This window comes from Capra hircus, chromosome 26 (genome assembly GCF_001704415.2).
Source record: "Capra hircus breed San Clemente chromosome 26, ASM170441v1, whole genome shotgun sequence".
Lineage (NCBI taxonomy): Eukaryota > Metazoa > Chordata > Mammalia > Artiodactyla > Bovidae > Capra > Capra hircus.
Window position 1 is genome coordinate 352484 of NC_030833.1, and position 14788 is coordinate 367271.

General features: G+C 53.8%; 1 protein-coding gene across 1 annotated transcript; it reads right to left on the reverse strand.

Annotated features, from left to right (window-relative positions):
* ZNF511 (zinc finger protein 511) lies at positions 10114-14781 on the reverse strand. Its single transcript, XM_018041375.1, has 6 exons — positions 14583-14781; positions 14111-14184; positions 13618-13819; positions 13347-13471; positions 12145-12279; positions 10114-11474 (listed from the first exon to the last, which is right to left on the reverse strand). Exons 1-6 carry the CDS (start codon positions 14733-14735, stop codon positions 11396-11398), a joined length of 768 nt encoding a protein of 255 aa, XP_017896864.1. The 5' UTR covers positions 14736-14781; the 3' UTR covers positions 10114-11395.

Here is a 14788-nt window from a genome sequence, read left to right on the forward strand (position 1 = left end):
TCCTCGTCTTTTTAAGGGTTTTGTGGTTTGTTGTTAATAGTGTTGCAATAGATGTACAGACCTATCTCTCGGTATCTTACGGATATTTTAAAGCTTTTTAAAACGTCATGTTTGTACAAATTTTCCTGCAAAGCAGTGAACATAGTTTTATAGTGTCGAAATGGACCGAAATAGGGCTTCTCCTTGTGTACAAGGCAGCCAATAAAGCATTTTGAGGCCCCGTCTCCAGCAGCCGCGGGGCCTGGGAACCTAGTAGGTTCTTTCTGGCTTCGGCCGCCGAAAGCTGATTCCGAGCAAAGACGAGACAATGGTAGTTTGGCCCCGGGGTTGCTAAAGAGAAACTGACTTGTCGCTTTCACTAACGAACTTTCTCAGCGTCGTGGCCGCTTGGAAACGTCCGCGCGTATTTTAGGGCATTTTCCCCACGCTCATTTATTTTCTCTACTCCACCAGAGGCTAGGTGCTGTCTACGGGAACGTGTGTGATGCGCAGGGCGCCCACGCTTCGGCCGCCGGCCTCGGGCCTCGGCCTTGGCGGAGCGCGGTCCTGGCGGGCCGCTTGGCCCCCGCGAGGACGGAGCCGGAGGGGCCCGGCGTGGGCCGGGTCAGGCGCACCCTCAGCAGGACCGGCGGGGCCCGCGGGCAAGAACCTCCCAACGACCGCACGGACTGCTGGCGGCCAGAGACCTGATCCTTAGCCTCCCACTGCCTCTGGACAACGTGCTGAGTTAGTTTAGGAATCGGGAGCTCAGGCGCCGGGTGAGAAGACGAGCTGACCCTCGGAGCTGGAGAGGGGACCCGGGCTGCACACCGCCTGGGCTGCGGGGGCACGGGGCCGCTCGGGGCCCACAGGGGAAGGAATTCCCGGCCCTTACCCCCTGGGGACCGCAGAGTTGGGGCCCTGCCGCCTGGAGAAGAGGAAGGAGGTGGAGTTCTGTTGGCCAGGCGGTGGGAGCAGGGATGGCGAGGCGTTGACCCCTGTGCTTGGCAGCCATTCTCCCTCGGTCTCCTGGGAAACGCAGCCAGGGCTTGAGAGAGACGCTGACCGAGTTCCTGAAGCCCTGCTGCTGGAGGCGACGGCCTGGCGGTGGGAGGAGGAGTGAGTTGGCTCCCGTCTCTCCTCTGATGTGGACCAGCGAGTCCTGAACCCGTGCTGTTTAAACTCAACCCACTCCAGTCACGACTTGCAGGGGTGGTCTGGAAATGTGGTGGGGAAGGCAGGCGGGGTCCCTGCACCAAGGGAGCTTGGCGGAGGGGCCAGGGGGCCTGAGGGCGGTCACGAGCGCGTTCTGTCTGCTCAGGCCCCCACAGGAGCGCACCTGCTGCTCTCTAAAGCTGGTCACACTTCATCCTTTTCTCCGCCCCACAGAGCGCCCCACAGAGCGCCCCACAGAGCGCCCCACAGAGCACCCGGCGGCCACGCTGCTTTGCTCCGTCTCCATATCCGGTTCTCACCAAGACCCCCCCTAGGGAGCCTCACAGCTCAGGTCCCCACAGAGGTGGTCGGCGTCTTTTGTCTGACTCAGGGCTTGGCACCCAGACTAACGGAGGGTGACTGAGGCTGTGTGGGGCCCAGAGCCCACCAGCTGGGTGCTCTTGCTGGGCAAGGTTGAAGCAGACTTACCAAGACTGTTCCTTGGTTCTAGAATAGGGTCCTGCCTAGGACGGGAGAGGGCAGTTTGCCCATGGACTTCTCCTTGGGCCCCTGAGTGCTCTGGGCCAGGTCTCGGGGCCCAGGGACTGTGACCATCTCCTCGGCCACTGTGTCTCCAAGCCCTCGAGCGGCCAGGAGCCCATTGGAGCCAGTGTGGGAAGATTCACTCGTCATGACCTTGCGTGGAAGGCCCCGAACTCCAGCGCCCTGCCCCCTCACTGCCTACCGGCGCCCTCCTGTGGGGCGCCCCCGGACAGAGGGGCAGGACAGCAGTTCAGGGCAGACTGTGCCTCTGGAGGTACAGAGGCCCCCTGACTGAGAGACAGAGGGTGGCAGAGTTGTGCGAAGGCGTGGACTCTGGGTGACCCTGGAAGTGTGGAGTGCAGAAGGTGGGACCGTGGAGGACCCCAGATCGTGACCCGCTCGCCAAGCCCGAGTCGCAGGCTCCCACGTCAGTGTCACCTCTGCTGCCTGGGTAGGGTCAGGCTGGGCCCCAGGCCCCTCCTGGCACCCAGTCAGCTCTAGGGCCCCTGCTGGCCCCTGCACGAGCCTGGCCTACTCTGTGTCTGGGGGGACGCCCCCAGCCCACTCCAGGCATGGACCCAGGTCGCAGGCACTGTGCCTGTGGACCCCTCAGAGGGTGGGGCTGGCTCAGCCTTGCTTCAGGACTTCTGGGGGAGGGACTGCACCATCTGACCGTGTATCTCGAATGATCACAGACAGCAGTTGCCAGGAGGGCAGAGGCCTCCTCGAGGGACTCCTCTGATACTGGGCACTTCCTGAGCGGGGCTGGGGGGCTGTGGGCTCTACTGTCCTTGCCAGGACATGCAGGCGATTTTACATTTGCTTTTGTGAGTGTGAAACATTTCATTACAGGAAAGTACTACCTAGGTGATACTTCATCCCGATAGGCTGGAAGGCCAAAATAATCACCTTGTAAAGAATGAGGCCATTTCCGCATCACCCGAGGCCACACGCTTCTGGATGCAGCCAGCAGTGGGCAAAAGCAGGTTCTCTGCTGGCCTCCTGGCCAGCGCTGCACATGCCCTCAGAAGTGGTTCTGAGTGACCGCACCGCACGTGTGTCCCTGGAGTGACAGGGTGTAATGCTCCCCAGATGGCCCAGAGCTCTGGAACTTTCATCTGACTTTTAAACATGTGTTTTCTCATTAACTAAATACACACAGTTTTGCTGTTTCTGATATTCTATATGTTGTGCTGAATTTTCATCAGTTAGACCATTAGGAAAAGTAACCACACAACAAATTAACCAGCATGGCCCGTGATGACAAGATGCAAAATTTCAGAGGCGGTAAAATGTGGACAGGAAATGTGTCAGCGTGTATGAAGCATGTGTTTTTAAAAACCACACCAAACAGTTGCGTTATTCCTTTAAACATTCAAGGAATGATGTCACTGTTTTTCCAGGTTGACTTTGAAAATTTGTAGAATGAGGAACTGTGTACTCACGCCTACCCTCAGTGAGCCCCTGTGCCCACGACGTGGGGTGGTGAATGTTGCACCCAGAGGCCCGGGGGCAGCGCCCAGGACCTGAAGGAGGCAGGATTAAATTCCGTTAAACAGAGCTGAAACGAAACGCAGCGGTACACATTGCTCACTTTTCTCCTGCCTTACGGGCTAGCTAGAGCCTGCAGGGTGAGTGTGGACAGAAGTTTCCAGAAGGGGCATCGTTGTCTTACTCTTGCTTTTTAGAGCAAATGCTTTTAACATTTCGCCATAAGCATGACGTGTGCAGCGGCTTTTCAGGTGCCCTATGTTTCCAACTAGTTAATAGGATGCGTTAATATCAGTGCAGGTTGCACTCTGTTAAGTGCTTTTTCGGCATATATTTGAGTGATCAGTTGCTTCCTCCTTGAATTTGTTAACATGGTAAATTACAGTGGAAAGTCCAGTTTCTCCCTATCATGTCCAACACTTGTTTCTGAGATATTGATTGCAGCCAGCCGAGTGAATGTGAAGCCTCAGGCTTTAATCTGTGTTTACAGTGACGCCATCTTCTCATGTGCTCATTTGCCATTTATGTATTTTCTTTAGAAAAACATCAGCTTAAGTCCTTTGCCTAGTTTTCAGTTGGGTTTTCTTTTGTGTTGAGCATTTGTAAGCATTCGTTATGGACTCAGGATATTAAATCCTCAGCAGATACAGAATTTGCAAATATTTTCTTCCATCATGTGGGTTGTCTTTCCACTTTCTTGACAGTGTCCTTTGAAGTACAAAATATTTTAATTTTATTAAATCCATTGTAGCTATTTTTAATTTTGTTGCTTGCACTTTAAAAAAAAAATTGATTTGGCTGGGCTGGGTTTTAGTTGCAGGGTTTCCAGTCGCAGCCTGTGGGATTTCTAGCCGTGGCTGCAAACTCTGAGCTGCAGGACTGGCCCAGGGCGCCCTGTACCGGGGGCAAGGAGTCTTTAGCCACTGGGTTGCCAGGGAAGGCCTCGCTTCTGCTTGTGGTGTCACACTTAAGAATCTTTTGCCAAATCCACAATCATGAAGATTCACTCTGGTTTTTACCTAGGTGTTTTATAGCTATATTTCTTGCATTTACACATATGATCCATTTTTTAATATTCTGTAAGGTAAGTATCCACCTTGATGCTTTTGCATGTGGTTATCCAACTGTCCCAGCACCGTTTGTTGAAAAGACTACCCTTGTCTCCATCGTGTTTGCATGCCCTCAAATATCGCTTGACCGTAGGTGTGTGGGTTTATTTCTGGACCTTCAGTTCTGTTCCATCGATCTGTATATTTATCCTCTGCCAGTACCAGTATCTGGATTACTGTTGCTTTGCAGTAAGTTGTTGTTGTTGTTGTTCTTGTAGTAAGTTTTGAAGCCTTCCGATTATGCTCTTCTTTCAAGAACAAGAATGACCTATTCTGGGGTCCCTGGAATCCCATATGAATTGTGGAATCAGATTGTCAATTTCTGCAAAGACGTCCACTCGGTTTCTGATAGAGAGTGCATTCAATCTATAAATTAGGGCATATTTCAGGGAGTATTGCCATTTTAACAATGCTAAGTTAACCCTGCATGGGATGTGTTCCTAGTTTTTCAGCTCTTATTTATCTGAACAGTGCTCTGTGGCTTTCATGGTATTTGTTCCTCAGTCGCTAAGTTGCATCCAAATCTTTGCGACCCCGTGAGCTGCAGCGCACAAGCTTCCCTGTCCTTCACTATCTCCCGGAGATTCCTCAAACTCATGTCCGTTAAGTTGCTGATGCCACCAACCATCTCGTCCTCTGTGTTTCCTTTTCCTCTTACCCTGAATCTTTCCCAGCATCAGGGTCCTTTCTAATGAGTTGGCTCTTCCCATCAGGTGGCCAAAGTGTTGGAGTTTCAGCTTCAGTATCAGTCCTTCCAGTGAATATTCAGGGTTGATTTCCTTTCGGATTGACTAGTTTGAACTCCTTGCTGTCCAAGGGCCTCTCAGGAGTCTTCTCCAGCACTGCAGTTTGAGCGGATCAGTTCTTTGGCGCTCAGCCTCATTTATCGTCCAACTCTCACATGCATCCATGACTCCTGGGAAACTATAGCTTTGACTATACACATCTTCATCAGTAAAGTGATGTCTCTGCTTTTTAATATGCTGTCTAGGTTTGTCATAGCTTTTCCTCCAAAGATAAGGCATCTTTTAATTTCATGACTGCAGTGCCTGTCAACAGTGATTTTGGAGCCCAGGAAAATAAAATCTGTCACTGTTTCCACTGTTTCCCCGTGTATTTGCCATGAAGTGATGGGACCGGATGCCATGATCTTAGTTTTTTGAACGTTGAATTTTAAGCCAGCCTCTTCACTCTCCTATTTTACCCTCATCAAATGCTCTTTAGTTCCTCTTCACTTTCTGTCATTAGAGCGGTTATCAGTTCAGTTCAGTTCAGTTCAGTTCAGTTGCTCAGTCGTGTCCAACTCTTTGCGAGCCCATGAATCACAGCACACCAGGCCTCCCTGTCCATTACCAACTCCTGGAGTTCACCCAAACCCATGTGCATCGAGTTGGTGATGCCATCCAGCCATCTCATCCTCTGTCGTCCCCTTCTCCTCCCGCCCCCCAATCCCTCCCAACATCAAGGTCTTTTCCAATGAGTCAGCTCTCCCCATGAGGTAGCCAAAGTATTGGAGTTTCAGCCACAGCATTAGTCCTTCCAATGAACAACCAGGACTGGTCCCCTTTAGGATGGACTGGTTGGATCTCATCGCAGTCCAAGGGACTCTCAAGAGTCTTCTCCAACACCACAGTTCAAAAGAATCAATTCTTCGGCACTCAGCTTTCTTCACAGTCCAACTCTCACATCCATAGCCTGGAAAAACATAGCCTTGACTAGACGGACCTTTGTTGTAATATCTCTGCTTTTTTATATACTATCTAGGTTGGTCATAACTTTCCTTCCACTGAGTAAGCATCTTTTAATTTCATGGCTGCAATCACCATCTGCAGTGATTTTGGAGCCCAGAAAATAAAGTCTGACACTGTTTCCACTGTTTCTCCATCTATTTCCCATGAAGTGATGGGACCAGATGCCATGATCTTAGTTTCCTGAATGTTGAGCTTTAAGCCAACTTTTTCACTCTCCTCTTTCACTTTCATCAAGAGGCTTTTTAGTTCCTCTTCACTTTCTGCCATAAGGGTGGTGTCATCTGCATATCTGAGGTTATTCACCTGGGCCTTATTGTTTGTTTTTCTGGTGACTGGTTGGATTATTTCAGTGACGACTGTCTGCTGCACACACACCCTGCCGCCCCCAACCCCCTCAGTGGTGAGTGCTGCGCTGAGGGAGACACAGCCCTGGGGCCACACCCCACTGTTAAACTCCACTAATTGCTGACATAGATGTTTTTCTGGAACCCTCTTGCTTTTTCCATGATCCAATGGTTGTTGGCGATTTGATCTCTGGTTCCTCTGCCTTTTCTAAAACCAACTTGAACATCTGGAAGTTCATGGTTCACATATTGCTGAAGCCTGGCTTGGAGAACTTTAAGCATTACTTTACTAGTGTGTGAGATGAGTGCAATTGTGCGGTAGTTTGAACATTCTTTGGCATTGCCTTTCTTTGGGATTGGAATGAACACGGACTTTCTCCAGTCCTGTGGCCACTGCTGAGTTTTCCAAATTTGTTGGCATACTGAGTGCAGCACTTTCACAGCATCGTTTTTTAGGGTTTGAAACAGCTCGGCTGTGAATTCCATCACCTCCACTAGCTTTGTTCGTAGTGAGGCTTCCTAAGGTTCACTTGACCTCACACTCCAGGATGTCTGGCTCTAGGTGAGTGATCACACCATCATGATTATCTGGGTCATGAAGATATTTTTTGTATAGTTCTGTGTATTCTTGCCACCTCTTCTTAATATCATCTGCTTCAGTTAGGTCCAGACCATTTCTGTCCTTTATTGTGCCCATGTTTGCATGAAATGTTCCCTTGGTATCTCTAATTATCTTGACGAGATCTCTAGTCTTTCCCATTCTCTTGTTGAGAAAACATCTACTTCTGCTTTATTGACTATGCCAAAGCTTTTGACTGTGTGGATCACAACAAACTGTGGAAAATTCTTCAAGAGATGGGAATACCAGACCACCTGACCTGCATCCTGAGAATTCTGTATGCAGGTCAAGAAGCAACAGTTAGAACCAGACATGAACAACAGACTGGTTCCAAACTGGGAGAAGAGTACATCAAGGATGTATATTGTCACCCTATTTATTTAACTTACATGCAGAGTACATTATGCGAAATGCCGGGCTGGATGAAGCACAAGCTGGAATCAAGGTCACCGGGAGAAATATCAATAACCTCAGATAAGCAGATGACACCACCCTTATGGCAGAAAGTGAAGAGGAGCTAAAAAGCCTCTTGATGAAGGTGAAAGAGAGTGAAAAAGTTGGCTTAAAGCTCAACATTCAGAAAACGAAGATCATGGCATCTGGTCCCGTCACTTCATGGCAAATAGATGGGGAAACAGTGGAAACAGTGAGAGACTTTATTTTCTGGGCTCCAAAATCACTGCAGATGGTGATTGCAGCCATGAAATTAAAAGATACTTGCTTCTTGAAAGAAAAGCTATGAAAACCTAGACAACATATTAAAAAGCAGAGACATCACTTTGCCGACAAAGGTCCGTCTAGTCAAAGCTATGGTTTTTCAGTCGTCATGTATGGATGTGAGTTGGACCATAAGGAAGGCTGAGTGCCGAAGAATTGATGCTTTTGAACTGTGGTGTTGGAGAAGACTTGAGTCCCTTGGCCTGCAAGGAGATCAAACCAGTCAATGGTAAATGAAATCAGTCCTGAACATTCATTGGAAGGACTGATGCTGAAGCTGAAACTCCAGTACTTTGGCCACCCGATGTGAAGAGCTAAGTCATAGAAAAAGACCCTGATGCTGGGAAAGATAGAGGGCAGGATGAAAGGGGACAACAGCATGAGGTCACTGGATTGTATCACCAACACTGTGCACGTGAGTTTGAGCAAGCTCCGGGAGCTGGTGATGAACAGGGAAGAATGGCGTGCTGCAGTCCATGGGGTCGCGAAGAGTTGGACACAACTGAGCGACTGAACTGAACTGAATTGCCAGCTGACTGCTCTACTGATTTCGACAACCCCCTGGGCATAAATTCCTCTACAGCTTAACCAATCCAGTTCCGGCCTCTCTGACACAGTCTTTCTTTTTAAACTGGAGTATAATCGCTTCATAATGCTGTAGGACAACAGTGAGTCAGGTGAAAGCACGTGCATAGCCCCTCCCTCTTGCGCCTCCCTGCCCCACCCCTCTTGGTCATCGCAGAGCAGACAGCTCTCTGTGCTGTGCAGCAGCTTCCCGCTAGCTGTTACACATCGCAGTGCGTGCAAGTCAATGCTGCTTCCTCAACTCGTCAGGCCCTCTCCTTCCCCCCGTTCCCGTAAGCCTGTTCTCTATGTCTCTATTTCTGCCCTGGAGATAGGTTCATCTGTACCGCTTTTCTGGATTCCATATGTACGCATTAATATGCGGCATCCGACACAATCTTTTCTGCATTGGCATTTCATGTTCCCACCCCACGAGGGCGCCCCTGGTTTTCTTATTTCCTGGTTCCCTCCTGTGAACCAGCCTCCAGCTTAGCCTTATCTCTCCTCCTGAGTGTCCACCACCGCCTCATGAAACTTGAGAACTTGGGCTTGAACTTCCCCACAGTCTGTTGCAAACAGAGTCAGTCCTCTGGAAAGAGATTAGGAGCGATCTATTGCGCTGACTTGCTCAACCCTCTGCGCCCCAGTCTCTGAGGTGTGACTCTGGAGCCGGCGGGGAGACAGTGGCAGACGTTTCTGTGACACCCCTGCTCCAGGAGCTGGGCAGCAGGGAGCCGGCCTGGGGTCCTGTCCGCTCTCTCTCCTGGCAGGAACCACTGCCCCACAACTGGGGAAGTGACCAGCGGCCCAGCACCCTAGTGGTGCCAGGGTGGAGCCTGCCCGCCAAGAGGGGGCTGGGCAGAAGGGCGCCCTGTGCTCAGGCGGCCTCACCCCCACTTAGGCAGGCACTGGGCCGGCTTCTTGGAGAAGGAGCCAGGGGAGGAAGCCTTGAGTCCTCAGCTGCAGCCCCTGGAGCAGGGTCTCTGCAGTGGAAGCATGTTTTGTCTTTGAAAAGGCGTTATGAGCTCACGGATGTAAGCGCATCCCATGTATTTCTTCCGGCTGTAGTCCTCGTTCTGCCCACACCAGCTGCCTTGCCCTTGACCAGCAGCACCTTTCCGGGCTGACTCCTGAGCCCAAGCTTGGTACTCCTCAATAGCTTCCGTGATCTCAAAAGACTAATCTGGGCTTTCAGTAAAGTTGTAGGTTTAGTAAATATGGCATATATATTATGACAATACTTCTAATTCAAGTTCAGGACTATGGGTTTTTTTTTTTTTTTTTTTTTTTAGGACTATGGGTTTTTAACTTCAATGCTCGTAAATCTTTTTCCCAAGCCAAAAAATTTCAGTTCTCAAAACTACTCAGGTCATTTGGTAATTGGGACATTTGAGTTGTTCTCAGTATTCAGTTGTTAAGAATTTCACTGAATAAACTGCCTTTTGCGTAAATCTTTCGAAGTATTGCAATGTGGGTTCAGAGTGCAGTCCTAAAAGTGGGATCGCTAGGTCAAAGGCATGTGCAGAAGCGACTTGTTGGGTGTTGGTAAATCCCCCTTCCAAGGGGGTTGCAGCACGCAGCACCCCCACTGGCCCCATGTGAGATGACGGTGCCCCCACTTCACACACAGAAGGGCGTGCCATCTGACCTTTGGGTTTTGTCAACTGGGTGCAGAATGGGTCTCTGTGTATTTCTCTTTCTCTTTCTATGAGTGAAATGAGGGGTCAGTTTCTATCCCTCAGCTGTTCTGCTTTGGCTAGGGTTGTGTAAAGGCAACACAGAAAGGGCAGGGGTGGAAGAGTGAATTGGGTGGAAATTCATACCTAACAATTTTAACAATCTGTTTTTCTAATACTTTATTGTGAAGTGGTCCTAGATCACAGACCTGCAGTCATATGGCAGAAACAATTATTCACTTCTTCAGCTAGAGCTTAGACGTGTCAGAGAAACGCCAGTGGTAAACTCCAAGAAATAAAAACTCACAGCCAAACATCACAAAATTCCCCAGGAAAGAAGGCAGCATGCGTGAGGCAACAGGAAAGATGATAGCGGGATCAGACCCACAGACACCAAGCATTGGTGTTACCAGTCAGAGAGAGTACAATAGGGTTAATACGTTAAGAAAGAAAAGGTGAGATTGATAAAAGCTATGAACGTCCAGCCAATTAGAGAACAACGTAGCACTTAGAAGAACTGAGAATCATAACTTCGGAATTGAACCCTGTGAGTGAGTTCAAAAGCACACCTGATACGGCTGATAGGAAAATCAGGGAACTGAAAGATGGGTCTCCAGCAATTACCCGGAATGCAGCAAAGACAGGCGAGGGACAGGAAACCGGGAAGGGCTGCTGGAGGGCAGAGTGCGGGCGTCTGACTGTCTCTGGGTTCCCAGAAGGAGCAGGAGCCGAAAACGGGCCAGAGGGGCCACCTGAAGAGAGAGCAGCCCAGGTGCAGAACAGCCCCGCGGGGCAGGCAGGGCGGCGCGCGACCTCAGTGCTGCTGGGAACAGCGCGGAGGAGACGGCCGCAGCTCTGCCGGGGCTCAGAGGGGCCCGAGACCAGCGCCCGCTGACCCGGCCAGACCCCAGACCCAGGCGCCCAGCGGGCCCCGCAGGGGGACGGCCCCGCTCCCAAGCCCAGCGTGGCGGGCCTGCATCGCCAAACCGGGCCGGGCTGCCCGCCTGGGCCCTGCCGCCGCCCGGCCACGCCCCTCTGGCTCCGCAGGCCTCGCAGCCCCGCCCGAGGCGGAGTCTGCCCCGAGCGCGGGCACCAGGGCCGCGGGCATCTCCCCAAAACTAGGAAGAGCCCCCAGGGACCTGTCACCCCATCGCCCCCTCTGAGAAGTGGCCCCCGAGGACGAAATCCTGTCACCCAGCACAGAAGGATGGCCATCACTCCATGTAAATGAAGGCCCTTTACTCCACGCGTCTCAGCCATCTACAGCACTCAAGGAAAACTCTTTACGCCACGTGTCTCCAAAGGGCGTCGTGCGGGGTGGCGGCTGCTCCCCAAACCCTGGTCACCCACAAGGGGTCCCTACCCAGGACCCGCGCATGCCCCGCGGCCCCAGTCAGCTGGCTATTCACGGCCAGGGACGAGCAGAGCGGTCGGCCGGGCTCCGCCATCACGGGCGCTTGCTTCTCTTCTTGGTGCTTTTAAATCCTCGAGAGGCACCCTGCCCAAAACAGATGGTCGACGGTACCCTGAAATGGAAAATCGTCCACACAAAACCGCTGTGGTTTTGCCCACAGACGGCTCAACGCAGCAGCAGTCTCCTGGGGCCTGACTTGCATTCCGATGCTCCCTCCTCCAGAGCGGACCGCAGGGCGGCCACGGGCTCTTCAGGTGGGCACTCCCTGCGTCCAGTGAGGCCACCGTGGCCGCGCTCTGCCCCGTGCCCGCCGCCCATGGAGCCTGAGCCCGCCGCCCTGCTCTCCCACCGGCCCGGCTCACTCTCAGGCCAGAGTGACCACACCCGCGAGCAGGCCGCAGAGGGCCTCCAGATCCTCCCTCAGACAGGGTGAGCCTGTTGGTCATTTTTTCCATTTCTCCAACATTGACCCCCAAATTAGACTTGAAATCAAATTAATCCAACAAAAACACCATTAGCAGTAGAAGGACAGGTGGCAGGTTGCAACCTGGGCAGTCGCCTCCTGTGTCTTTCCATCCCCACCTAGACCACGGTCAGAGGAGGCTGTGCTCCCAGCACCCCAGGTCACCCGAGGGCAGTGGGCGGTCAGGCTTTTCATCTCCCCCAGAAGCCAACACTCCAGCCCAGCATGGCTCCTCTCAGTGGGGACGCTCAGCGTCAAACCCAGAATTCTCCAGAAGCACAAGTTCAGAACCTGGTTCAGAAAGGGGCCAGGTACTGACCTGTGGCCGTAGACCCGCCTCTCTCTTGGAGGTTCTGGGTGGGCCTCTGCGTGTTCGGAGCAGACTTCCATGGCGTCTCCTTCAGAGGGTGCCCGGTCCTCCCCGGCGGCTTCTGTCGACACCTGCGAGGCTGGGCTGGGGAGACAGAGGCTGAGCACTCTCCTGGGGTCAGCTCCTGCAGCCCCACCTTCCCCCAGGGCTGAACTCGCAAAGCTGTTTTGGCTGTTTATGGCTGTTTTGTCAGAGTAATTCCAGGCTACTGGAATTCCAGGACAAACAGAGGTGACTGTTAATATAACGTACACCACGTTTTATGAACTCAGGTGTAACAGTCACACTGTCTTTTGAACCACTACCTTCATGGTGTCACGCGGTAAATGACTATCAATGTTACCAAGCGTCTTTCCACGACAATTAGGTGAGAAATTCACTAAAGCCAGTCACACGATACTGAGCTTCTCCTCCCTAACACCACTGCCTCAATCCCGCACTGCATGACTTTTCTCCTTAAAATGATTCCGTGGAAAGAAAGGAGTTATGTCACATTCAAGGTCTTAGAAAAACCTCCCGTATTGAAGTGGGTTCTCCTGACCATTCTACTTTGAACAGCAAAGTCCTCACTGGGGACAACAATTTAGTCTAAAATGATTTCAATCAATGCAATCTTTACATGGTTACAAAGCTTCCCCTGAGGAGATCAGTTAATGAAAAGGCAAAGAAAACACGAACTGCAGGGCGCTTCCCACAGTGCATGCTGAGCAATACCACACAGCTCTGTGGTCAAGCTTGGAAAATACTGACGGGACGGATAAAGAGCCAGAGGGCTCCATGTGCGGGAAATGGCTCATGGCCTGGGACAAACCCCCCAAGGTCCACGTGAGGATGGAGGAGAGGTGCTGGGGGGGAGGGGGCAGAGGCGAAGCGTGAGCACAGAGGGACCCCCAGCAGACCCTGTGCCGGCACCCCGGTCACCGGCTACACAGACCCAGGAAGGCAGCTCCCCGCCTTCCTGTCCTCCTTGCAGACAGACTGGCCACGTACCACACCGCCTCCACCTGCTCAACCCTCTCGGTTAGTAACCCCTGCCTCACAGGGTTAACGCACAACCGCATGGGACGCTGGGTGATGGGTGCTGCACGAGGGCGCCCGCACGCTCCCAGGCCTGCTGGGCTCAGCGGGCGGCTTCCTTGAGCAACACGCACCGGCTGCCCTTCCTCGGTTTATCAAAGCGGAAGTCTGCAGGGTAGAGGTGATGAGCCACCAGGTGCTGCTTCCGGTCTCTGCTGGTCCTGAACTTCTCCGTGCAGCCCTCCACCAGGCACTGGTACTACAGCAGAAACCGCGTCACCACCCTGACCCTGGGACCACTGCCTCACCCAGTCTGGACCCCAGGCTCCAGCACCACGAGGCACACGGCTCGGGGACAAGCCCCGTGATGACTGCCCTTGGCCTCAGTGGGCGAGCGTCACTCACCATGTCCTGCCGCTCGGCCAGGATCTGGAACAGTGAGTCGTGCCACTCCTGGATGTGGGTGTCCAGCAGGTGACCGGAGGGGAAGGCCCGCTTGCAGTAGGAGCAGACGTTTCCATGCAGAGTGTGGTAGTGGTGCTCATAGTCCTCCAGGGCGTCAAACGCCTGGCAGCAGCCAGCCACCTGACAAGTGAACTCAGGCACCCTGGCAGAAAAACGCCTGGTGGGGACGAAATTCCTCGGAGGCCAGGACGCCAGGCTCCCCGTCACCACTCCCCTTAAGTGGCTTCGGATAAAGCTGATAAAGCTTTGGATTTTCTCTTGCAATCCCAAACCCTGCCTTCATTACAAATACATCTTCACGGACAAGCAAGCTGGTGGAGAGGCCAGCCATGCTGGCTTCGTCGGTGGTCCCGAGCAGACACCAGGGCGGGGTGAGCAGAGGGAGGGGTGAGGAGTGGGCAAGAAGGGCCCTGAGCTGGGCCACAGCGCTCACCTGGGCCTCTCCGGCTCCGCAGCCACCTGCGTAATCACATCCTGGAGGTAGAGGTGCCTCTGCACGTCCCCGTCCTGCGGAAGACAGCTCTGCGGGCTCGCACCCCCGCCCGCCCGCGCCCCCAGGACCCGGGCCCGGGCCCCGCCCGCCAAGACCCGGGCCCCGCCCGCCAAGACCCGGGCCCCGCCCGCCAAGACCCGGGCCCCGCCCGCCAAGACCCGGGCCCCGCCCGCCAAGACCCGCGCCCCGCCCGCCAAGACCCGGGCCCCGCCCGCCAAGACCCGGGCCCCGCCCGCCAAGACCCGGGCCCCGCCCCCAGGACCCGGGCCCCGCCCGCCAAGACCCGGGCCCCGCCCCCAGGACCCGGGCCCCACCCCCAAGACCCGGGCCCCGCCCCCAGAATTGGCCCCGCCCACCAGGGATCCGCTCCGCCCCCACCCGCAACCGCCTTCGCTTTCCTCGGCTCACGCACCTCGAAGAACTCGTGCTCTCGCGGGAAGCGGACCTGGCGCGCCGCGAAGCGGAAGGGCGCGTTCCCAGCCAGGGAGTCCCGCTGCACGGGCAGCGGCGCGGCCGCCCCAGGGGCCCCCGCCAGGCGGGCGTGCAGCGCGGGCGGCAACTGCATCGCCCTGCGCGCCGGCGGCCGCACGGCCTGCCGGCCACCGTCCGCGAGCCGGC

Coding starts and splice junctions, on each gene's coding strand:
- ZNF511 (XM_018041375.1), bottom strand. CDS start 14,735: ATGCAGTTGCCGCCCGCGCTGCACGCCCGCCTGGCGGGGGCCCCTGGG. Junction 13,820..14,110: donor GCGGAGCCGGAGAGGCCCAG/GTGAGCGCTGTG, acceptor TTTTTCTGCCAG/GGTGCCTGAGTTCACTTGTC. Junction 13,472..13,617: donor TGGCCGAGCGGCAGGACATG/GTGAGTGACGCT, acceptor TTTCTGCTGTAG/TACCAGTGCCTGGTGGAGGG.